Consider the following 24157-nt stretch of genomic DNA (forward strand, 5'->3'; position numbering starts at 1 on the left):
TCCCAACATTATATAGCGGTGTAGGCTTATAAATGCGGAAATAAATCAATTTAGTACCTACAAATAATTCTCACGTCTTAACATTGTTACTGAAATATAAGCTTGTAAATATATAATATTGATAAATGTTAATGTATATGTATTAATAAAGTGGTGGTTGCTGTTCATGGGGGGGGGGGGTGATGACGCACTTTTCAATGCGAGTAATAACATCGAAAGTGCTGTTTCTGTAACCATAAACCGGAAACGCAGAAGGGTGACTTCCGGTATCTTGAAGGACACGCCAGGTAAATTGTACTGACATTTTACGTATAGATTCGATAACAAGCAGTACTTGCCGATACCAATACTTCTCTGACTTGATTTTTCTTCAGCATCTTAAATAGTTTTGTGATTTTTGCTGTTTGTTAATCGTAATTATAAAAAAATACCCTTGGTATCAATACTGTCAGTGTTTGATAATACAAAACAATATTAATAATGTACCAATATTAAGTACATAAAAACAGATATTTGAGGAATTACACCTAAAAAGTAAAAATATCGACATCATCACGAAGTAATACTGATACTACCCTTGGTATCGACATTTGAATCGATCCACCCCGCGCTCATAAATAGGACTGGAAGCTTCCTGCTGGCTGTCTGCTCAGTGCTTTTGCAGTGGAAAGGCTGTGCAGCCAGCAGGTGACAGTGACGACTCAAGATTCCCCCCCATCCCATTCAGACTACACGGAAGTCGCCATCCAAAATGTCCAAGCCGCTGACAGACCAGGAGAAAAGGAAACAGATCTCAGTTCGGGGTTTGGCCGGCGTGGAAAATGTCGCGGACCTCAAAGTGAATTTCAACCGACATCTCCACTTCACGCTGGTCAAAGACAGAAATGTGGCCACTAAACGGGACTACTACTTCGCGCTGGCTAACACTGTCCGGGACCACCTGGTGGGCCGCTGGATCCGCACCCAGCAGCACTACTATGAGACAGACCCTAAAGTAAGCAGCAGTGCAGCATTTCTGTTCTGTTCTGGTGTGTGTGTGTGTGTGTGTGTGTGTGCTCGTGCGTGTTGCCTTCACGGTGCATCGTCCCAAGCTGTTGCACACACTACAATCTAGAACCATTGTAGCATATTTGTTGCTAAAACCTAGCACGGATGCTTAAAAGCTGTCAGGCATATTAGAGTCCTGCAGTGCAGCCAGAACGATGCGGTTACGTAACAGTGCAGGTCGCCCTCTTGCATCCCTCCCCCCGCCTCCCAGAATGGCCCCCACTGTGAGGAGCAAACCCTGCATATTTTCACGTGCGGGGGAACACATAATTGTAACCATGACAACCATATAAACCGCATAGCTAATATTCTCTCAAGTACTAGCATAAACATTAGTGTTTTGCCATGATTCAGTTCTTCTGCCAAGCAGTGTAAACAATGACTGACTCCCGCATGAAATGCATTTCTCCCAACACAGCTGTTGTTTCCTGAATGTCACACGGCCTTTTTTTAGGCATGTTTGTGTTATTTTTATACTATTTCTCCCCCCACTCCCTCTCACACAGAGAGTCTACTACCTCTCCCTGGAGTTCTACATGGGACGCACTCTGCAGAACACCATGGTCAATTTGGCCTTGGAGAACGCCTGCGATGAAGCCACCTATCAGGTGAGGCGTAAGGTGGAGGTGATACTTTGTGTGGTGTTTTGTGCTCACTGGGATGTCTTCCTAGCTGGGTCTGGACATGGAGGAGCTGCAGGACATTGAGGAAGATGCGGGTCTAGGTAACGGAGGGCTGGGTCGTCTGGCTGGTGAGTCTACTTTGCTTTTCTTCTCAGTGTTTTCTTGGACTGGGTTTGTGTCAGAGAAGTTTCCTTGAAGCTCTTTTGTATTTTTTCTCAGCTTGCTTCCTGGACTCCATGGCTTCTCTGGGTCTGGCTGCATACGGATACGGTATCCGCTACGAGTTTGGCATCTTTAATCAGAAGATTGTGGATGGCCGACAGGTAATAATAATAATAATAATAATAATAATACATTCATTCATTCATTTTCTACCACTTGCGGGGGGTGCTGGAGCCTATCCCAGCTGTCTTCGGGGCGAGAGGCGGGGTACACCCTGGACTGGTCGCCAGCCAATCACAGGGCACATATAGACAAACAACCATTCACACTCACATTCATACCTATGGACAATTTGGAGTCGCCAATTAACCTAGCATGTTTTTGGAATGTGGGAGGAAACCGGAGTACCCGAAGAAAACCCACGCATGCACGAGGAGAACATGCAAACTCCACACAGAGATAGCCGAAGGTGGAATTGAACCCTGTTCTAGTACAAAATAATGAATTCATTCATTCATTCATTTTCTGCCGCTTTTTCCTCACGAGGGTCGGGGGGGGGGGGTGCTGGAGCCTATCCCAGCTGTCTTTGGGCGAGAGGTGGGGTACACCCTGGACTGGTCGCCAGCCAATCACAGGGCACATATAGACAAACAACCATTCACACTCACATTCATACCTATGGACAATTTGGAGTCACCAATTAACCTAGCATGTTTTTGGAATGTGGGAGGAAACCGGAGAACCCGGAGAAAACCCACGGGGAGAACATGCAAACTCCACACCGAAGGTGGAATTGACCCTGGTCTCCTAGCTGTGAGGTCTGCGTGCAAGCCACTCGACCGCAGTGCCGCCCTAATAATAATACATTTTATTTGTATAGCGCTTTTCAGAGTACTCAAAGACTCTTTACATTAGAGAAAAATAAATAAAAACATAGTAAAATATGCATTAAATTGCAATATCTATCTGTGTCTATAGGTATGCTGCTTAGGACAGTGTAGTTTTACAGTACATAATCATCTGTACTTTGGTGGAGTTCAACAAGGATCACATTTGGGAGCCTTTTGGTTGTTGAATCTGCAAGGTTTGTAACACCCATTAGGACGGGGTTTGGTTAATTAGACATTTGGAACCCAGACCTACTAAAATGCATGATAAAATATATCACATGAACATATAATGGTATGATAAAATGCACATGTTTTAGTACAGGGGTCTCAAACATGCGGCCCGCGGGCCAAATGTGGCCCGCAGGACACTAGTTTGAGGCCCCCGCCTTGATATGAAAGTTTAATGTTAGTGCGGCACCGCGCGAGTTTGATATGGATGCTGTATGGTATCATGTACCCAGAAAAAATTATTACGTTTGATTAATGTTCATGTTAAAGGTTCAATAACTGTTAATAGTTATCCTCCCTATCCGTGTGGAAGTGGTAAGTTTTTGGCTATTTAAGTTTAAAGGAAATAACTTGGAGGCTACCATTTAGGTCGCTAGCTCTCTAGTTTGCGAGTTAGCATGTGTCTCAAGACCCTGCAGTTGCGCAATATGTTGTAAATAAAAAGAGTATAAATGTGACTATAGTCGTGTTTTGTCATGTCTACAGGGCTCTAATAATGCTTTTTCATTTTAATCTGAAAAAAAATAATTTGTCTACCCACCAACTATATGTGGTTTAAGTTTTTATTATTTGCCGTTTTATTATTATTATTATATTTATTTATTTATTACTGATTGATTGATTTTCTTTATTCTTGATTTGTTTATTTATTTTTCATCTTATTTTGTGTAGAAAAATAAAAATTAAGATATTTGAGAACAGTGGAATGTTTTATCAGAGCTTTTCTTGTAGAAAATTGGAACCAAAGCGAAGTTTTAAATAATAAATGTGTTTTTAATGCACACGACTGCACATGTGCACAGGTGGAGGAGGCCGATGACTGGCTGCGTTATGGCAATCCGTGGGAGAAGGCTCGCCCCGAATACATGCGCCCTGTCCACTTCTATGGACGAGTGGAGCACACGGCGGAGGGTGTCAAATGGGTGGACACGCAGGTTACTGCTGATTGAGCATGCTGTAGGGCCCTGAGTTCGAATCCATAGGGCCATAATGCTGGTGGTTAACAATAAGACTTCAAAAATTAATATAAATATTTTTTGGCATCCAGGTGGTCCTGGCCCTCCCCTATGACACCCCTGTTCCAGGCTACAGGAACAACATCGTCAACACCATGAGACTGTGGTCTGCTAAGGCTCCGTGTGACTTCAACCTCCAAGACTGTATGTAAGAAACATTGTTTGGCCTCAGTGATGACATCATAAACTCCTTATATTGTTGTTGCGCTATAGTTAACGTTGGTGGCTACATTCAAGCGGTGCTCGACAGAAACCTGGCTGAGAACATCTCGAGGGTTCTCTACCCTAACGATAATGTGAGTATGGGGATGACTTCCTGCTTTATGAGGTACATGAAATGAATATTGTAGCTTTTTATGGGACAATACTATGGAAAGTAAACATGGATATACTGTACTGTACAGCACTACCACCACCACGTTTAACTGGAAGCATGACACAATTATCCTGCTACTCACTTGTGTTGCCAGCTATTTAGACAATAACTGCTGTACACTGACTACTCTAAAGTACGGCAAGTCTTCCAGGTCCAGAAGCAGTCAAACGGCCGCAGGACATCACACTACCACCACCATATTTTACTGTTTGTTCTTTTTCTGAAATGCGACGTAACTTTTATGAAATATGTAGTGGAACAACCAGGGTTCAATTCCACCCTCGGCCATCTCTGTGTGGAGTTTGCATGTTCTCCCCGTGCATGCGTGGGTTTTCTCCGGGTACTCCGGTTTCCTGAGATATTGTCGGGTAGCGTTAGCGCTAATACAACAGAAGGGGTCATGGTTGATTAATAATGGTTGATTATTAACAAGAAATGTAATATATTCGTGTCGCTATTTTTGGTACGCCAGTTCTTTGAGGGCAAGGAGCTTCGCCTGAAACAGGAGTACTTTGTGGTGGCCGCCACGCTTCAAGACATAATCCGACGATTCAAAGCTTCCAAGTTTGGCTCCACCGAGTTTGTGCGCTTGGATCTGTCGGCACTGCCTGATAAGGTTGGTCCAATAAAGGACTGGAGAGTTCTTTATAAGGAGACTAGAGTAAATTCTTTGTGTGTTTTGCTAGGTGGCCATCCAGCTGAATGATACACATCCTGCTTTAGCCATCCCGGAGCTGATGAGGATCCTCGTGGATATTGAGAAACTCTCTTGGGAGAAGGTTTGTGTATCTCATTATATGTGAGCTTTTATTTTCCCTTACATGGACTCCACTCGAATTATTCTGTCAGGCGTGGGACATCGTGGTGCGTACATGTGCCTACACCAACCACACCGTGCTGCCTGAGGCCCTAGAACGCTGGCCCGTAGATCTCTTCCATAACCTGCTACCTCGTCACCTGGAGATCATCTACGAGATCAACAGGAGGCACCTGGAGGTATCCGGCAGTCCTTGCTGCGTCTTGTCTGTCTATCTTCACCCTCGTTATCACGTTATTTGTGCTTCCAGCGCATCGCTAAGCTCTATCCCAACGACGTTGACCGCATACGCCGCATGTCCCTCATCGAGGAGGGTGATGTCAAGAAGATCAACATGGCTCACTTGTGCATCGTGGGGTCGCACGCCGTCAATGGAGTGGCCCGGATCCACTCTGAAATCATCAAAAACACAGTGTAAGATGATTCGGCTTCTTCTGTGTGTGTGTGTGTGTGTGTGTATACATACTATAAAGCAGAGGTCTCAAACACGCGGCCCGCGGGCCAAATGTGGCATTTGGAACCCAGACCTACTAAAATGCATGATAAAATATATCACATGAACATATAATGGTATGATAAAATGCACATGTTTTAGTACAGGGGTCTCAAACATGCGGCCCGCGGGCCAAATGTGGCCCGCAGGACACTCGTTTGAGGCCCCCGCCTTGATATGAAAGTTTAATGTTAGTGCGGCCCGCGCAAGTTTGATATGGATGCTGTATGGTATCATGTACCCAGAAAAAATTATTACGTTTGATTAATGTTCATGTTAAAGGTTAAATAACTGTTAATAGTTATCCTACCTATCCGTGTGGAAGTGGTTTTTGGCTATTTAAGTTTAAAAGAAATAACTTGAAGGCTACCGTTTAGGTCGCTAGCTCTCTAGTTTGCGAGTTAGCATGTGTCTCAAGACCCTGCAGATATTTTTTTTTGGAAAACCTTATGCGGCCCAGTCTCACCCAGACCCGAGCTCCAGTGACCCCCAAGTAAATTGACTTTGAGACCCCTGCTATAAAGTGACCATCTTTGCTGTGTCTTGTGCAGCTTCAAGGACTTCTACGACATGGACCCTCACAAGTTTCAGAATAAGACAAATGGCATCACACCGAGGCGCTGGCTTCTCATGTGCAACCCTGGACTGGCGGACGTCATCGCTGAGGTGGGTTGGCCCTTGAACGAAAGGCGATTATGTAATAGTAGAAAAGACATTAAAACATGTTTTAATGTCACACACAACATTTGGATATGTCTGTGTACTTTGTCGCCCTCTAGTGGTAGCTTTGACTCAATACCACCCTAAGCCATCTCTGTGGACTGAAAAATGCAGAGTATACAGTCCCTGACTTATCCGCCATCAGAACAGCATTGTTGTGGAACAAAGTAACTAACATAAGTAAAAAGTCCTTTTAGGGTGCTTGAAAAAAAACATTATTTAACAAAATAGTGATATCAATTTGAAAATTGAATACCTGCAATATCACAGTACTACTTTTATAGTGTACAAAAGGACCTTTGCATTGCTTGGTAGCGGCAGGTCCTCATGGTGTCTCGCTAAGTATTATTTTTAATAATAAGACATTTAAGATGTGAACTCTTGTGTCACACAAAATGTGTTTCCTGGGGGATTTTTCATGGCAGGTGGACAGGAAGTGACGCCAAAGGTTCGGAGTTGAGTTTTAAATTGTGATGGAATATGGCCCCAACAGTAACCCAGGTTATTATTGTAATATTATTATTATCATGCCTGTTCTAGCTATCACCCGACAATTACTGGCACCTAGTGGCCAGTGTAGAATACTACAGTCACAATGCCTTGTATTTTAGTTCATTTAGTTAGTTCAGTAAGCCATGTTTATGTTTGAGAATGCTTAATTTAGGCCAAGAATAAGTAAATACATGTATTTTACTGATAATAGGCTGTATAAAACTACAAAACAGGGAGAATGTACATGTATTTATTTAAAAATGTGTGAGTTAGCAATGTTTAATGTAGGAAGGGACGACTGTAATACATAAAATATGCTAAGTAAAAAAAGCTACATTAAAGAAAATTGTTTCTAATATTCAATCGGGCTGCACGCAGGCTTTAAAGACCCGAGTTAAATTCCACGCTCGGCCATCTCAGTGTGGAGTTTGCATGTTCTCCCCGTGCATGCGTGGGTTTTGTCCGGGTACTGCGGTTTCCTCCCACATTCCAAAAACATGCTAGGTTAATTGGCGACTCCAAGTTGAATAATATAATTGTCTGTTATTTGAACAGAGAATTGGTGAGGACTACATTCGGGACCTGGACCAGCTGAAGAAACTCCTAGATTTTGTGGACAATGACACCTTCATCCGTGACGTTGCCAAAGTCAAACAAGTACGACCCCTAAATAAAGATGACTGTTTTGCTGTCAGTCGAGTCATGCAACTTTTTCTATGGACTGCAGGAGAACAAAATGAAATTTGCCGCCCACCTTGAGCAGCACTACCACGTGAAGATCAACGCCAGCTCCATGTTCGACGTGCAGGTGAAGAGGATCCACGAGTACAAGAGGCAGCTGCTCAACTGCCTGCACATCATCACGCTCTACAACCGTGGGTGCTTCCTCTTGATGAACGTCAGCAGTTTGGAGGAGATGTGAACATTTCTGCTGTTTTGTGTCCACGTGCAGGCATCAGGAAGGAGCCCAACAAGTCTTGGACTCCGAGGACCATCATGATTGGAGGAAAGGTCACTAAGGCTAATTTATGCACACATATTTCATCAACATTCAGAATAATCCACAAGTAAATAAAATATGTTAGTAAAGCTAAATGAAATGGGGTGGGCGGGGCTAATAAAACAGTAAAACAGGAAGCATACCGTATATATGCGAGTTATATCACTGTGTCCAGGCGGCTCCAGGTTACCACATGGCTAAGCTGATCATCAAGCTGATCACGTCCATCGGTGACGTGGTCAACAACGACCCAGTGGTGGGAGATCGTCTCAAAGTCATCTTCCTGGAGAACTACAGAGTCACTCTGGCCGAGAAAGGTCAGTAATTCATGTCACATGTTTTTTTTCCCAAATGAGTTTATGACGGATTATACCCCACAGTTATCCCGGCGGCCGATCTGTCGGAGCAGATCTCCACGGCGGGCACCGAGGCATCAGGCACGGGCAATATGAAGTTCATGCTGAACGGCGCTCTCACCATTGGCACCATGGACGGCGCCAACGTGGAGATGGCGGAGGAGGCCGGCGAAGAGAACCTCTTCATCTTTGGCATGAGGGTGGACGACGTGGAGGCTCTGGACAAAAAGGGGTGAGGTTTAATAATCATGGACTGTACGTCCTGGTATGCTAAGCTGAAAATGTTGCTTGTGCAGCTATGATGCTATGGCGTACTACAACCGCATCCCTGAGCTGAAGCAGGCCGTGTCTCAGATAGCAGGAGGCTTGTTCAGCCCTCATCATGTGGACCTCTTCAAAGATCTCGTCAATATGCTGATGCACCACGACAGGTCACGGTTCTTTTATTTTTTTTTAGGCGCACAAAATATGTTCAATAAATAAATATGTAGCTAGAAGGTCTTTGTTTGTGCTGCAGGTTCAAGGTGTTTGCCGACTATGAGGCTTATATGGAATGCCAGGAGAGAGTGAGCGCCCTCTACAAGGTCAGTTCTTGCCTAAAACAGGGGTGCCTGATACATCCATCTCAACAGTAGTGTGCGTCACTTTGTAAATCAGTCAGCAGACATTGAACTCCCCCCTGATCTGCAGCTACACACTTAGATGCGACCTTCAACAGTTGACTTGTAGCGGCTAGTCAACTGTTTGATGACTTTGCTTCACGCCCTAAACGCACGTTTCCTACACTTCCGTCTCTAACACTATTATTTCATCATCCTTTTTCATATGCTGCCTTTACTTCAAATTTTTTTTTACATTACTGTCATTGTGGACTTACCGGAACCTCATTTTTAATGGTGAATTGCAAACAATCAACTTAGTCCAGCGACCAAAACGGCAACTATGGAGGGCGGTTCGTGTCCATCACTTCGTTCGTGCACTCACCATTTGAGGTGTGTTGAGTCCAACATCAGGGTAATGGCGGTGCACTACATTTTGTCGTACCTCTGTGTGAAGGCGCTTACTCACTCAAAATGCAGGAAAGCAGTAAAACAATTGAGACACAGGCTTTGTCTCTTCCCCTTTAATTATGTACCCAAGATGGTGACCATTGAAGGTTGCAGGGTGTCAAGCGGTGCGCACTCACCATTTTGGCTGTTCTCATTCATTCATTTTCTACCGCTTTTTCCTCACGTGGGGAGTGCTGGAGCCTATCCCAGCTGTCTTTGGGCGAGAGGCAGGGGTACACCCTGGACTGGTCGCCAGCCAATCACAGGGCACATATAGACAAACAACCATTCACACTCACATTCATACCTATGGACAATTTGGAGTCGCTAATTAACCTAGCATGTTTTTGGAATGTGGGAGGAAACCGGAGTACCCGGAGAAAACCCACGCATGCACGGGGAGAACATGCAAACTCCACACAGAGATGGCCGAGGGTGGAATTGAACCCTGGTCCTCCAAGCTGTGAGGTCTGCACGCTAACCACTCGACGCCGTGCCGCCGGGAACAAACTTATCAAGTCAAAATATTAAGTGTAAATACAGAAGTGGCGGCATGGCTGCCTAGTGGTTAGCGCGCAGACCTCACAGCTAGAAGACCAGGGTTCAATTCCACCCTTGGCCATCTCTGTGTGGAGTTTGCATGTTCTCCCCGTGCATGCGTGGGTTTTCTCCAGGTACTCCGGTTTCCTCCCACATTCCAAAATCATGCTAGGTTAATTGGCGACTTCAAATTGTCCATAGGTATGAATGTGAGTCTGAATGGTTGTTTGTCTATATGTGCCCTGTGATTGGCTGGGGTGTACCCCGCCTCTCGCCCAAAGACAGCTGGGATAGGCTCCAGCACCCCCGTGACCCTCGTGAGGAAAAAGCGGTAGAAAATGAATGAAAACAGAAGTGCAGAATTGAGACACAGCATTGATGTTCTTGAGTACCACTAGATGGAGCCCGCATACCGACTGTGGTGCTCACACCACAGTTTCAGAATATACATTCTACACACACACACACACACACACACACAGTGTACAGTCGGATGGAGACAAGTTAGCATACAGTAGCAGTCAAACTTGCCGACAGTTGCCATTTGATGACGAGTTCCACGTTGCGCCAACAGGTGGAGCTGTGTGGTAGTAGAGGGTGACCCTGCAAATGTTGGTATCATTACGATCAGGGTATCGTAGCTTTGCGTTAACTCGATACTGCAAACTCGATACTTTTGTGTGAGGTGTGGTTAGTCCACATTTTCATGAATAACACAGGATTCAGTGTGCCAAAAGATAAAATACGACATGAAACAATCGACAGCGTATGAGAATTTAATTGAAAACCGAATCATCATTCAAAACAGACATTCCACTGTATTTTTTTTGAGAATTACGTGCCAGAAGATAGCAAATGCATTTTAAGTCATTTACACAACAGTTAAGCAATGTTTACGTTTTGCATTTTGTTCCCTTACTGTACCGAACCGTAAACTTAAAACATACGGAACTGTGTCAATGCTGTACCATTACTCCATAAATGATACTATTGATATTTGTATCGAACCAACCCACACAAAGAGCCACATCTCATGTGTGTGCTTATTTGCTAGAACCCTAAAGAGTGGACCAAGATGGTGATCCGGAACATCGCAGCCTCGGGTAAATTCTCCAGTGACCGCACCATTTCCCAATACGCCCGGGAGATCTGGAACATCGAGCCCAGTTTGGAGAAGATTGGCGCCCCAGATGATCCTCGCTAAAAGTGCGCGTAGCGCCCCGCCAACCCTCCCGCTGTTCAATCCCTAGCTCAGCTGTTTTAAAAAGCTTGTTAGGATCCACTGTGTTGAACTAATCCATGTATTCAAACATGAGTCGTCATAGCGATTGGACCACACTGCCTTTCTCCGCCCACCCGAGCCTGAAAGCCTTTAAAAACACTCCAGAATGCCGGCATCTTCTCCACTGTGACGTGTGAAAAGTCTACTGTAGGTCTTCCATGGAGGACGATGTGATTCCTGCTGTCCTCCATTTAATGCATGTTGTCTGCCTCACACCTAAGTGACTCTGTTAGACGTGTGTGTTCTTTGTGTTTGTGTATTTGATCCCAGTACTGTACATGGAAGCTGTCTCTTGGGTCAATAAATAGCAAATGTAGCCCACAAGTTTGGATGATGTCCTGGTTTCTGTTGTTCTGGAGTGCAGACCGAAAGGGTCCCCATTTGCTGCTGTTTAGCACTGTACAGAAGGTGTGCATAATATTTTTAAAAAAGACAGAATAAGCTCTAATGTAGTCAAACAACCCCAAATAACAGCGAGCAAATAAATATGTCTCATGCCCTGCCATAGCCGTTGTATAAGAGATCCAAAGACTGACAGGGCCCAAATAATTAGTTATTTAAAAAATTAATTTATTATTTTTTTCATGGGACCCAGAATTCCCGGTGGCACCCCTGTTGACAGCTGTCAGTCAATTAATGGCACCGCCCCCTTTCTTCCATCCTTGTGTTCATCATATTAAAACATTGAAGGTCTCACCTGATCCCCCCCATTTGTTGCGGCTACTCCTCACACTCTGACATGGACTGCAGCGCTTACAGTAAGTCACTGCTTGCTTTTCTTATTAATATGATTTTTTTAGGCTTCTATGGAACAAAACTAACAATAAAAAGCATAAACACACTAAATGTTTCACTATTATATGCACATCATTGTATGAAGTTAAACATAACAACATGGGTGCCATCCCAACAGCCTTTTTTTTATTGGCCCTCAGCATATTGATAAAAATGTAATTAATTAATTACTGATATACAATCCTGATGAGTCGTAATTTGCTTTGTCATCTGTAAAGTTGAAAATTAACCATACCCATGAAACTTGCCACATTTTGTGATATTATATTTTTACTGGGTTTTGATGTGAAAGACAAAAAGTAAAATTTTCACATTTTTTACAAATTAAAAACTGTGTGGCATGCAAACGTATTAATGCCACTTTTGTCTAAGTGCAGCCTTTTTGTCTTCATAAATTGCCTGCTGATTGTTGAGCGATCAAATGTTGACCTATAGATTAAATAGATTTCACCTACGTATGAACTAATCTCAGTATAAATGCAGGTTTGTTAAGAGAATAGGTGAGCGTACAGCATCATGGAGTCCAAGAAACTCACCAGAGGAGTCAGGGATAAAGTTGTGAAGAACTTTAAAGCAGGATTAGGCAATGGCGGAGACATTGCAGTAGCCAAGGTGAGACCATTACTAATATAATGGTGGCAATAAGTTGATAAACTGAATTGTCTAGATGAGAGTAACGAGAGATGACCACTGTGTACATAGATAGACGCCAACATCGCCGCCATTTTGAATGGGTCAAGGCTTTTTTTGTGTGTGTATCGCAGCAGTGGACAAACTCAACCACCCCTGGCCACCCCGTCCAAAAGTTTTGGATCATCTTTTAGAGCAATTAATAGCCACGCATTGTACCGTGGACGTGTTTTCAATGTATATTTTGTAGTTTCTGCTCACCATCATGGCGGCCAAACCCGCGCAGCATAATACGGAAGTACTTGCCGATTGGCCCTACTGTATTAATTCTAAAGTCCTTGATTAACGTGCCCACTCAAGCTCCCAATATTAACAGATGTATGTGCTCACACTTTAGAACTTATGTCAATATAGTGAGAAAACTTGACCGCACCCGACTAAAGTAATCATGGAAAACTTACCTACCGCTTGCAGTTCATGTAGACGCAATATAAGTGGCTCGTGCTTGTGTTGTGTGCTGCAGTGAAATGCGTCCAAGCGGAAACAGCGGTTAGACTGAACTAATATTCTGCACCACAGAACCGCGTTTGACAAAATTGTCCCAAGTTTAAGTATCTCAGTTCATCTTCTGGAAATGGAAATAGTATAGAACTGGTTTAATATACAAAATGTATAATTTTAGAATTGTTAAAAATACATTGCTATAATGTTAAAATGGGGATTAGTAGTAGCTAGAGGGAATTGAATGGTAATATCAGCATGTAAAGGGCTTAAAACTGACACTAGACTGTGTGTGTGTGTGTGTGTGTGTGTGCACAGCGATGGATCCCCTGGAGGTTCCCCCTCTCACCCCAACGAGTAAGGAGGTGCTGTGCAAGGCCTTGAGTGACAGTTTTGCCGGTTTCACCCAGGAGAGACTCACCCACCGCTTCCCGCAAGGTGAAACACCTGAGCTTCCAGAGGACCTCCATGAGGAGAGTCATTGTGGGGGGTTTATTTCTCCTCCAGATGTCACCTTGTGGTCTGAGTGGGAGGTGAATCACTGGCTGGACTGGTGCCGTGCTGAGTTTGGTCTGCACTTGCTGGGCTCAGAACTGAAGGGCCTGCAGGGTCATGAGTTGTGTGGCCTGGACCGTGAGGCTTTCCTGGGCCTCACGTCTGACTATACCGCAGGAGAGATTATGTGGGAGCACTTGGAGATCATGAGACGTGGTACCGAAGAAACACAACTATTGGCCGTCATACAAATAACATGTCAGAAGTTGCCAACTTTTTCTTTTTTTTTTTTACCTACAGAGAATGATGGCGTCTGGAGTGCTGCACAGACGACGTGCACTGAATCCTTCCTCTGCCAGCCTCCTAGCATCAAAGGTGAATATTGTCCATGTACACTTACACACTCTCGTTGAATATTTTGAGAGTATATTCACATACAAAGTAGAAAAAAAATAATTTTGTCATGTTGATGGACGGTACAGAGTTGTGTGCAGTGTGCTTGTCAAGCATTATTGCTTCAACATTAATATTCATTCATTCATGAATGCTTTTTCCTCACGAGGGTTGCGGGGGGTGCTGGAGCCTATCCCAGCTGTCTTCAGGCGAGAGGCGGGGTACACCCTGGACTGGTCGCCAGCCAATCACAGGGCACATATAGACAAACAACCATTCACACTCACGTTCGTATTCGTACAAATTGGAGTCGCCTAGCATGTTTTTAGAATGTGGGAGGAACCCACGCATGCACGGGGAGAACATACAAACTCCACACAGAGATGGCCGAGGGTGGAATCGAACCCTGGTCCTCCTAGCTGTGAGGTCTACACGCTAACCACTCAACCGCCGTACCACCCTCAACATTAATATTCATTCATTAATTTTCTACCGCTTTTTCCTCACAAGGGTCGCGGGGGTGCTGGAGCCTATCCCAGCTGTCTTCGAGCGAGAGGCGGGGTACACCCTGGACTGGTCGCCAGACAATTGCAGGGCACATTTAGACAACAACCATTCACACTCACATTCATAACTATGGACAATTTGGAGTCTCCAATTAACCTAGCATGTTTTTGGAATGTGGGAGGAAACGGGAGTACCCGGAGAAAACCCACGCATGCACGGAAAGAACATGCAAACTCCACACAGAGATGGCCGAGGGTGGAATCGAACCCTGGTCCTCCTAGCTGTGAGGCGGGGTACACCCTGGACTAGTCGCCAGCCAATCACAGGGCACATATAGACAAACAACCATTCACACTCACATTCATACCTATGGACAATTTGGTCCTCCTAGCTGTGAGGTCTACGCGCTAACCACTCGACCACCGTGCCGCCCTCAACATTAATATAAAAAACAAAAAATATATATAAATTAGTCGCTTGTCTTCATGACTCTAAGCGTGGAATCTGATTGAATCTGTCCATTCAGAGAGCGACTCCGAAGCAGAGACATCTTCCAGTGGCAACTTCCTGTGGACCGACACTGAGGTGCAGTGTGAGGACATTTTCACTTTAACACAACCGTACAAAAGCTTCAAGGAGTATGTGGGAGACAAGACAGACGTGGGCAATGCGGTGATACCAGCAGCCATGCTCGCCGGTTATACTGGTGAGTCACTTGTGTGTGTGTGTGTGTGTGTGTGTGTGTTTGTCATGATCCCACATCATTTTAGCTGACTGTTAATATGTGAACAGGAAATGGTCCCATTCAACTGTGGCAGTTTTTACTGGAGCTGCTGACTGACCGCAGCTGTCAGTCATGTATCAGTTGGACGGGAGACGGCTGGGAGTTCAAGCTGACTGACCCTGATGAGGTAGGCCTTTTTTTAGCTCATAAAATTAGACCGTGGGAACAATGATTAGTCAAATTTGAATATTTGAACAATTACATTCAACCAAGAAGGTCAAAAGGTTTTGGTGCTTTAGGTGGCGCTGCTGTGGGGACGCAGGAAGCACAAACCCAAGATGAACTATGAGAAACTGAGCAGGGGCCTGCGCTACTACTATGACAAGAACATCATCCGGAAGACGGCGGGCAAGCGCTACGTGTATCGCTTTGTCTGCAACTTGCAAGAGCTGCTGGGATATGAGCCGGGGGAGTTGCACGCCATGTTAGACATCGGCGCCAAAGCCTAGTAATTAAAATATGAGCGGGAGCAAAATTTTCCGATTATTTTATCCAGCCACTGTGGTAAATACAGACCTTTTTTTTAACAAACTCCATCTATTGGGCGAACCTTTAAGCGATCCTAACATTTACGTGGCCAGATTTTTAAACCATGAAAAGAAGGCAAGTGGACGTGCTGATTTAATTTTACAAGCCAGTGAACAAGTTGTCAGACATGCAGAGAGTGAGTGCGGCAGGATTACTTCCACCACTTTCACTAATGGAAGACAGGAGAGTCTTTTGTCCTCGTAGCCGAATGTTGGTTGGTTATGCCGATTGGACGATCTTTGTGTCGCCAACATAAATACAAATATGGCCCTGACATGCAGATACACTCTACAGTGTTGAGCTGCACACCTAATACACCATAAAGCGTGTGATAAACCATCTGGTTCACACACTGACTTGTGCATGCATAACATAGTCTCTCTCATGTATATGTATGGCTTTAAATGAATTCCACACAGCAGCAGGTGGCGGACTACAAAGTATTACTAATTGCTGCTTTAAGAACAACCTTAATATGAGGGCACGTTGTATCAAGCGGCCACTCGGGGGCACTAATAGGAATCACTGGAATAGAGGAGGTTTTGGAGGCCTGTTGCTGTTGTGTTCCTGGCTGAGACAGTTCAGCCACCTTGCCTTCAGTGCTGCCCACACTGGTGTATGAATGCCCCAGGGCAGCTGTGGCTACATATGTACTTTACCATTACTACTGTGTGACTGAGGAGTGAATGAATAATGGCTTCACTTCTTTGTGAAGCGCTTTGGGAGCCTTGAAAAGCGCTGTAAAATCTATTCTATTAATTGATTTTTTTAACTTAAAAAAAAACTCGGTGTGCACGGTGTGGAAGTGGTTAGCGCCCGAGTTCGATTCCCCACTCGGGCATCTCTGTGTGCATACTCCGGTTTCCGCCCACATTCCATAAACATGCTAGGTTAATTGGCGACTCCACATTGTCCATAGGTATGAATGTGAGTGTGAATGGTTGTTTGTCTATATGTGCTCTGTGATTGGCTGGCGACTGGTCCAGGGTGTACCCCGCCTCTTGCCCAAAGACAGTTGGGATAGGCTCCAGCACCCACCCCTGCGACCCTCGTGAGGAAAAGCAGTAGAAAATGAATGAATGAATGAACTTTGAAAAAATAGCTGCAAACACTGACATTTTTTACTCAAGGCCACACACTGCACTGCCGTTGATCGGCCATTCCTCCCTCTCGACCCGTCCCCCAGTGAGCCACACCAGCCAGGGAAGTGCAGCCAACTCGCCCTGGTCAGCTTAAGAAGCGATCGCATTAATTCACTGACTTTTCCTTTGACATGTATTGTGGAGCGAGCATGTCATGTTTTTAACTTGATGGGTTATTTTGTCTTTCTATTCTTTTCTATGAAAGTCCCCAGGTCAACTCTCCTTCCGAGATCTCCCATGTAGAACCACAAAGACTATTGGAGGTTTGTTTAAACTAGAACAGGAAAATGACCTTAATAATATTATAATGATATATATTTAAAAGAGGTGCGTATGTGCACACGTGACATCAGGACATCAGGATTTACTTTTTTTTTCAGAATTGTACAACATTTATTGTAAAATAAATGTTGTACAACATTGACTCAAGAACATTGACTCAAATGGTGTTGGCGACTGCAATGGTGTTATCAGAGCCTCAGATGGCCGGCTGTGAAATCAATAGATCCCTAAAAGGAGCACCCAACTGAGCAAAATACACATGGCTAATGCGTTGCACAGGAGGGGGGGGGGTTGTCTTTCTGCTATTATAAACACCTCTGCTCGGTTTGACAAGTGCACCACGCAGTGAGGTGTTCATCGACTTGATATTCAACAGCCATGGCATGCTTTTCATTTGGATTCAGATTAGGCCATGTTCAACACACATACATGTGTCCTTCTGTACTTCTCTATACAGTGCATCAATTATGTTCCAAGACCCCCTGTGAATTGTGAAAAACTACAAACAATGGATGCACCCATAAAAAGTCCTAAAAATGCATATTTTGATATAATAAACCCGATAATATGCCTCTCACTGTACAGGATAGGGTGTTACACTTATGAAAGCTTCACTGAAACATCACGTCTTGTTAAAGCATCTTCTTGCTGTAAAATGTTCAGTGGTTTGACTTCAGACAGCACCCTCAGAACTTTTTCCCTCCTGCAGATAGCGCCATCAAATTACTATTTAAGTTACTAGAAAAGTGTGTTACAATTTAAAAATTTACATAATACACATACAGGACAGCAAACATGCAGCATTCGTTGTTTTTTATTGCCAGCAGGATACTGAAATGCATTTCTGTTGTCTGCACATTAGCAACTGATGGGAAGTGGAACAACACACACACAATGTATGGTGAGTTATTTTGGCCTTTGTTTCTCCCACTGCTCCGGTGTTAGGGTCTTCTGTTCAAAGGCGTGGATATCTTTGAGCTCCTCTGCTAAACAGCTATTGACCATCCTGACAACAACATGTTACATTAGTACTCATGCATGTACTGCGCAACCATGATGCACATCACTTTTGTGTTTATTTTATGTAAAATAAAATGACATGAATACGTGCATTCTGTGATGGGTAATATGTGTGTGTTTAATACCTGTGTCTCTGTAACAGTGGTTTGCCCTCAAATTGGGAGGAGACCACAAGCACTTTAAAGCTGGCTGCACATCTATTGGGTGATGTGTCCTCCACGTCCTGGAGAACACAAGACAAGTGATAAGTTACAAATGTGATGCGCAATGAAGTGACACAATGTATACAAATGCTAATAACAAATGACACACATAACCCTACCACGTGTTCTGCAGTGAGCTCCTTTAGAAGTTTGTCACGTATATGGTCTGATGTTATAGCCATCTCTAGAACAACAAGCGATAGCAGTAAGTAAATCGGTTTATTTTAAGATGGACTGTCTGATTCAGAACGTGTCTCGTTAGCAAAATTAGAACCGGAAGTACATATTTCCCCACAATTAAATCAAAATCTTCATTCTTTATTTGATTTAATATTTCAGGATAATTATTATCATGCCCTACATTTTTGGATATTTCTAAATAGATAATGTACATACGGAAATGTTACGTACTGTATTGAATTCCTGGTATTTTCTGTGTTTCCTATAAAAGAACCAATCAAGAGACTAGTCACAGCCATGTCCAATCAGATCATGCAGTACATTGAGAGGCGGAACCTATATTTTGAAATGGCAAACCGTCGAAAGCCTGATAGTTTATGAGGCGCAGGGGAGTATTAGTCAGCGAATTTTATACGTAAAATTTTATAACACATACAAAGTAAGCTGGAAGTAAACCTTTTTTAAAAATATAATCTTAGTACTCTTAAGATGACATGTTTTGTTCCCTCATTATTGACAGGCAATCTCAGGGACTACTAACTCGGAGTGTTTTTTGAATTGAACATTTCCGAATCTGAAACAGGCTTTACAAGGTTAATACAATGGTCATTGTGTAAATATGTGCACAAAAATTAACAATATTAAGACAAATTAGATGTTGCTTACTTTAACTTTAATACTTTTATGATATTTTGCGCCGCTGCATAGTGTAGTTCCCCTCCAGTACAATGGTTGTGGAGGTAGAAAGCTTCTTTGGTGTATATATGCTGTACTGCCTCAACCCTAAATATAAAGGACGAATATACATTGGCTTCACGGTGAATCCTGAGCGCAGGATCGGACAGCACAATGCTGGACGACACAAAGGAGGAGCAAAGCGGACCAGTGGGAGAGGACCATGGTATTGTACACGCTGTTTTGTGTATTAATCATCACACTGTCATTAATATTGTGAATGCATTCCTTTGTTTTTGTTTAGGGAGATGGTCCTTATCATACATGGCTTTCCCTCTGATATTGCTGCCTTAAGAGTAAGTGCATTTATATGTAATTGCATGCAGATTAGTGAAACATCTTTAGTATGATATGAGTTTGCAATATTTCCATAGTAGTCAAGCTTCCTTAATTGAGGAAGACAACACAATTGGTGCATGTTTATTTGATTGTAACTGTCATCATTGTGTCTTGTTAGTTTGAGTGGGCGTGGCAGAACCCTCACTCCTCCAGGCGTCTCTCCTGCATCTCCCGCCGCACCAGGAAAGAGTCCAGCCTACAGTTCCACTGGCGTGTCGTATCCAACATGCTACGGGTGGCGCCGTGGAGCCGACTCCCGCTGACCGCCCGCTGGCTTAAGCCGGAGTACAGGATGGAGTTTGAGGTCAATCTGCGACCTCCTCTGCACATCCCTGTCGTCAGCGGAGGCGTAAAAGTCAAGAAGAAGCGTCTGTTACACCCCGAAGACCAGGTGGAAACTTCCAGGTGTTTCCTTTGCAAGGGCTTGGTCAAGGTAGCTTCCTTTATTTAGATCATGTCTGGAGATAATAAGCATTTGCCAAGCAGCTTCTTGTTCCACTCCTACTCAGATTTCAGAAAAATTGAGCTGTTTCCACCCATCCTGCGGGATGGGCAGTCACGTGATCTGCCTGGCCAAGCTCTTCCTTAAGGCAGAGCCGTCCCACCTCCTGCCTGTGGAGGGGCAGTGTCCTGCTTGCTGGCGCTCCATGCTGTGGGGGAGTCTAATCCGCCTCAAACAAGGCTGCTTAGGAGATCTGGAGGAGTTCACAAAGTCTGCATCTCAAGTAAGATACTTTAGCCTCCTCTTCCTCATACTTTTTCCGTCTTAATGTGGACTTTGTGTCTTCTTAGAACCACTGGCAGATCAACTATGAAGGAAATGAACTGAAATGACCGATATCTCCATTGATGTGGAAAGGATTGTACAAAAATATTTATATTTTTTCTACTTGTGATCATGAAATACCTTTTACAATATTTGTTTCTTACCTATTAAACCTGCTCTTAAAGAGACTATCCATCAGGTTTCTCCAGTTGCCTTGATGGCACCAACATTCTAACATATAGTTAGTATTATATCCCATCTCTTCCTGTTTGGAGTACGCCAACATAACAATAGTTAGTACAGATAAATTCATTTAAAATGTAGCATGCCACCAAGCTAACTCGTTAACCTTGATTTATTTATAAATTTAAGAATGAGTTGAAATTGCAGTGGGGAAGAAGGACAACATAAGAAGCCAAACATTTACCAGTTCCACACGAATTGGAGGAATTGAAAACCTCTTTTCAATGTAACATTACTGATGCCTAGTGACCAGAATACTACATATAACTTTCACTCATTCATTTTCTATCGCTTATCCTCTCAAGGGTTGCGGGCATGCTGGAGCCTATCCCAGCTGTCTTCGGGTGAGAGGCGGGGTACACCCTGGACTGGTCGCCAGCCAATCACAGGGCACATATAGACAAACAACCATTCACACTCACATTCATACCTATGGACAATTTGGAGTCGCCAATTAACCTAGCATGTTTTTGGAATGTGGGAGGAAACCGGAGAAAAGCCACGCATCCACGGGGAGAACATGCAAACTCCACACATGGAGTTGGCTGAGGGTGGAATCAAACTCAGGTCTCCTAGATGTGTGGCCTGCACGCTAACCATTCGTCCGCCGTGCAGCCTACATATACGTAACTTGTATAACTTTGGTATTTTTTTTACTTTTAACAGTTCATATTTGTCATTTATTAATGAATGAATGTTCGAAAAACCGTGAAGATGACTGCGGTAACAAATTGTTAGGATCGAATGGCGTGTGTGTGTGTAAATTGAATTTTTTCAAAACTATGGACCGTGTTTCAGTATTTCAGTAGGAATTTTGTTATGGAAAAATTTGAATTCCGAGAAAACCAAGACTTTTTAGAATATGTGCTCTTCAGCATTCACACAATAACTGATCATGTGGATAGCATATGGTCTTGTAATTATTGGAGTGATCATTACACATTTTACAGATACAGATGAATCAAACAAAGTATTATTCAGGCGATTGTAGTAAAATACAAAGCAAGTATTGTTCAGGTATTGAAATTTGGTGATTTTGGGTCATACTGATAACTTATGCGATAACCCAACTGACAAGCAGGTTAGTGAATATAAAAATATAAAATACGCTATATTTGTATACAAGTTGTGAACTCTCCTCACAAGGTTGGTGCAGGCAGGAAGAACAAAATGGCTTTTAGCGCTGCTAGCTTGTGCTGCAGGTCACCTCTTTGCTCTTTTGGTGTCCATCTTTACTGTTCGGCAGGTTGGGTTTGCAAAGTGATCACAGGCTGCACGGGACAGAAACCAAGGTCAGGTTTGAGCAAATTTGCACACTTCCTCTTTACTTACTCACCACTTTGGGAGGCGGCGCACAACAGTTGACCACCTTGCAGCAATAAGCGGCCAGAGTGGCTGAGATGGTGAACAAAGTGACCTGGATGAGTATGCTCTCTGCAAAGAGGTGAGTCCTGGTGCGCTGTCAGCGGTTGGAAACAAGTCAGGACTGAAAAATGAAAAAATGGTTGCAGTAGTGCTTACTCACCTCCAGAACATGGCAGTCATCCAAGTAAGTGGTGAGGTTTCCGCTATAGTAGTGCCAGCATTGTGTCGCATATTGATCAAGATTGATCAGTAGGCAGATTATGTTGAATAGGGAGGCGATGCAGGCCAGAATCTGCATCGCCAGGCAGCCCCTCAGCTGACAACAAGGAAAAATTCACAAAGTCTGTGTTTAATAGTATATCCAAGAAGTATACAGTGAGGAAAATAAGTATTTCATCTGATTGATTACCAAAACATTTATGGTAGCTTTATTGTAACACTGAGACAGAATGTAAAAAATAAATGTTATCAATTGAGATGCTCGATATTGACGTTTTACCAATATCAGCAGCATATCTTCTCTCAAACTAATAAAAAGTCAGAGTTTTACACATTATGCTTATTTTACTGTGAAGCCACTGGATGCATTTCACAAATAAACAGTCTTTGTAGAAAAGTATAGTGGGACCTTGGATAGTGGCCACACAGATTTGTGTGTTAACATCGAAAATGTATGCAACAATTTGCCAAGGTGCATTTTCCAGTTATAGCGTACAATATGGCGTTCATTTTGTCTTGTAATTAATATATTTTTTAATCTGAAAAACACTTAATCAGCGGTTAACTCTCAAAAATGTTTAGTTTTATAATAATTATAATTATTTTTATGTGCATATAACAATTTATATGCTTATAAATGACTTGTTAATGGTATAAATTAACATTTTAAGGTTAGTTTTACCTTCATTGAAGACTACTGTTGCCAAAGGAGGTAAACCGACAGAGGTCAAATACTTATTTTCCCCATTGTCTTGTTATTAATATATTTTTTAATCTGAAAAACACTTCATCAGCGGTTAACTCTCAAAAATGTTTTTAGTTTTTAGTTGCATATAATTGACGCGTTAATGGGATAAATTAACATTTTATCAACATTTCAAATACTTATTTTCCCCATTGTATGTCATTGTAACAATAAGTACTGTAGATATAGTATTGCCTACTTACTGTAGGCAGGTGGAGGTTCTTCGCTGCTATAGCGACACTCCCAGCTATAACCACCTGTCATGATAATAATTAGACAGTAATACAGTAATGAAATACTCAAGGATCCACAATTTGTCAATTTTTTTGCAAGTTGCTTTCTCACCAGAAGTGATAAAACAATGAAAGGGATGTCTGTTTCATTTAGGCCAAGGTTTTGGTGGTGAAACACACTTGTGGACGCAATCTGAAACAAACTCATGGCAATCTGGGTTATCTGGAACCGGGATTTAATAATGAATTCATTAAAAAACCAAAATCATAAACCATGAGTGTGAATTTTCTACTTGCACAAACCCCTAGAGCTTTTGGTTCAGCCTCCAGGTATTTCTGCTTCCTGTTGGTGTCTCTCTGGAACGTGACAGTCATCAGTGGGTTCTGGTTCGACTCCGCCACTTCAACTTCATCTGAAACTGTCCAAATTATACCATCGTTACGACATTTTTCGCACCATTTTGAGGACTGTTGCAATCCCTCGTCCAACGGAAGTCAGAAGACCATCTGGAGTTCATCAATCTCGAGTCTAAGCAGTCTAAATACTGGACTTGCGATTTATAAAGTTTGAGAAAAGACGACCAGGAAAAAGGTGAATCTTTACCTGCCATGATCACGATCAGTTTAGTCCGGACAGCGAGAAGTTTCGCTCTGCACGGTCAAAGTTGAGCAACAGTCGCCCCGTTTGTTTGCCTCTTCAGGGAGATTATTACCACCAGTGGGCAGCAGAGTTACATGACGTAAAATCATCTGGGCTGTGTAAACATTACATAAGGGAAACGGCCTGAAAAAAGTCATCCACTTGATATTATGTTAATGTGTTGTTTATGTGTTTTTAACGTTCATGCGATGATGCATCTTACTAGCTAATTCTAGCAATTTCTTGCACTGGTACAGGTTTTGTTACCTTTTGGTGCTATCGAATGTTGTCACTATACCCAAATGACGATGTCAATACATA

The 24157-nt window shown here is 43.2% G+C and overlaps 5 protein-coding genes across 8 annotated transcripts; 3 read left to right on the forward strand and 2 right to left on the reverse strand.

Annotated features, from left to right (window-relative positions):
- Positions 1-637: 637 nt before the first annotated feature.
- pygmb (phosphorylase, glycogen, muscle b) lies at positions 638-11415 on the forward strand. The gene is made up of 20 exons (XM_058067931.2): positions 638-994; positions 1554-1655; positions 1720-1798; positions 1890-1993; positions 3754-3885; positions 3999-4110; positions 4180-4262; positions 4815-4958; positions 5029-5121; positions 5192-5338; positions 5410-5573; positions 6204-6318; positions 7420-7521; positions 7592-7739; positions 7817-7875; positions 8040-8181; positions 8245-8452; positions 8517-8651; positions 8738-8804; positions 10864-11415. The coding sequence occupies exons 1-20, from the start codon at positions 752-754 to the stop codon at positions 11011-11013; spliced, it is 2529 nt and encodes an 842-aa protein (XP_057923914.2). The 5' UTR covers positions 638-751; the 3' UTR covers positions 11014-11415.
- A 402-nt stretch (positions 11416-11817) lies between these two features.
- LOC131125965 (protein C-ets-1-like) lies at positions 11818-15706 on the forward strand. Of its 2 annotated transcripts, none has more exons than XM_078796099.1 (7): positions 11818-11849; positions 13336-13455; positions 13525-13728; positions 13813-13887; positions 14939-15118; positions 15205-15323; positions 15436-15706. In XM_078796099.1, the coding sequence occupies exons 1-7, from the start codon at positions 11831-11833 to the stop codon at positions 15643-15645; spliced, it is 927 nt and encodes a 308-aa protein (XP_078652225.1). In that variant the 5' UTR covers positions 11818-11830; the 3' UTR covers positions 15646-15706. The 2 variants fall into 2 exon arrangements, with proteins under 2 accessions (XP_078652225.1, XP_057924044.1); XM_058068061.2 differs by lacking the exon at positions 11818-11849 and adding an exon at positions 12387-12498.
- A 2229-nt stretch (positions 15707-17935) lies between these two features.
- On the reverse strand, positions 17936-18847 carry LOC131125983 (bolA-like protein 2). Of its 3 annotated transcripts, none has more exons than XM_058068093.2 (4): positions 18783-18847; positions 18491-18555; positions 18294-18391; positions 17936-18154 (listed from the first exon to the last, which is right to left on the reverse strand). In XM_058068093.2, the coding sequence occupies exons 2-4, from the start codon at positions 18551-18553 to the stop codon at positions 18055-18057; spliced, it is 261 nt and encodes an 86-aa protein (XP_057924076.1). In that variant the 5' UTR covers positions 18554-18555; positions 18783-18847; the 3' UTR covers positions 17936-18054. The 3 variants fall into 3 exon arrangements, with proteins under 3 accessions (XP_057924076.1, XP_078645237.1, XP_057924075.1); XM_078789111.1 differs by lacking the exon at positions 18783-18847 and adding an exon at positions 18621-18776 and having other exon boundaries at positions 18491-18586; XM_058068092.2 differs by lacking the exon at positions 18783-18847 and having other exon boundaries at positions 18491-18776.
- Positions 18848-19015: 168 nt separating this feature from the next.
- On the forward strand, positions 19016-20586 carry slx1b (SLX1 homolog B, structure-specific endonuclease subunit). Its single transcript, XM_058068070.2, has 5 exons — positions 19016-19452; positions 19531-19582; positions 19744-20058; positions 20135-20350; positions 20418-20586. The coding sequence occupies exons 1-5, from the start codon at positions 19280-19282 to the stop codon at positions 20457-20459; spliced, it is 798 nt and encodes a 265-aa protein (XP_057924053.2). The 5' UTR covers positions 19016-19279; the 3' UTR covers positions 20460-20586.
- A 948-nt stretch (positions 20587-21534) lies between these two features.
- Positions 21535-24126, reverse strand: LOC131125976 (membrane-spanning 4-domains subfamily A member 4A-like). The gene is made up of 7 exons (XM_058068081.2): positions 23801-24126; positions 23500-23615; positions 23309-23419; positions 23167-23220; positions 22160-22315; positions 21971-22093; positions 21535-21905 (listed from the first exon to the last, which is right to left on the reverse strand). Exons 1-7 carry the CDS (start codon positions 23805-23807, stop codon positions 21867-21869), a joined length of 606 nt encoding a protein of 201 aa, XP_057924064.2. The 5' UTR covers positions 23808-24126; the 3' UTR covers positions 21535-21866.
- Between the last annotated feature and the right edge of the window lie 31 nt (positions 24127-24157).

This window comes from Doryrhamphus excisus, linkage group LG2, assembly GCF_037039965.1.
Source record: "Doryrhamphus excisus strain RoL-2023G ecotype Guam linkage group LG2, RoL_Dexc_Guam_v1.1, whole genome shotgun sequence".
Classification (NCBI taxonomy): Eukaryota; Metazoa; Chordata; class Actinopteri; order Syngnathiformes; family Syngnathidae; genus Doryrhamphus; species Doryrhamphus excisus.

Coding starts and splice junctions, on each gene's coding strand:
- slx1b (XM_058068070.2), top strand. CDS start 19,280: ATGGTTGTGGAGGTAGAAAGCTTCTTTGGTGTATATATGCTGTACTGC. Junction 20,059..20,134: donor TTTGCAAGGGCTTGGTCAAG/GTAGCTTCCTTT, acceptor ACTCCTACTCAG/ATTTCAGAAAAATTGAGCTG. Junction 20,351..20,417: donor TCACAAAGTCTGCATCTCAA/GTAAGATACTTT, acceptor GTGTCTTCTTAG/AACCACTGGCAGATCAACTA.
- pygmb (XM_058067931.2), top strand. CDS start 752: ATGTCCAAGCCGCTGACAGACCAGGAGAAAAGGAAACAGATCTCAGTT. Junction 1,994..3,753: donor AGATTGTGGATGGCCGACAG/GTAATAATAATA, acceptor ACATGTGCACAG/GTGGAGGAGGCCGATGACTG. Junction 5,339..5,409: donor TCAACAGGAGGCACCTGGAG/GTATCCGGCAGT, acceptor TTGTGCTTCCAG/CGCATCGCTAAGCTCTATCC.
- LOC131125983 (XM_058068093.2), bottom strand. CDS start 18,553: ATGGCTATAACATCAGACCATATACGTGACAAACTTCTAAAGGAGCTC. Junction 18,392..18,490: donor AGCTCACTGCAGAACACGTG/GTAGGGTTATGT, acceptor TGTGTTCTCCAG/GACGTGGAGGACACATCACC. Junction 18,155..18,293: donor CCACTGTTACAGAGACACAG/GTATTAAACACA, acceptor TGTTGTTGTCAG/GATGGTCAATAGCTGTTTAG.
- LOC131125965 (XM_078796099.1), top strand. Junction 13,729..13,812: donor CTTGGAGATCATGAGACGTG/GTACCGAAGAAA, acceptor TTTTACCTACAG/AGAATGATGGCGTCTGGAGT. Junction 15,324..15,435: donor AGCTGACTGACCCTGATGAG/GTAGGCCTTTTT, acceptor TTGGTGCTTTAG/GTGGCGCTGCTGTGGGGACG.
- LOC131125976 (XM_058068081.2), bottom strand. Junction 23,420..23,499: donor CTGAACCAAAAGCTCTAGGG/GTTTGTGCAAGT, acceptor TCCCGGTTCCAG/ATAACCCAGATTGCCATGAG. Junction 23,221..23,308: donor TCATTGTTTTATCACTTCTG/GTGAGAAAGCAA, acceptor TTATCATGACAG/GTGGTTATAGCTGGGAGTGT.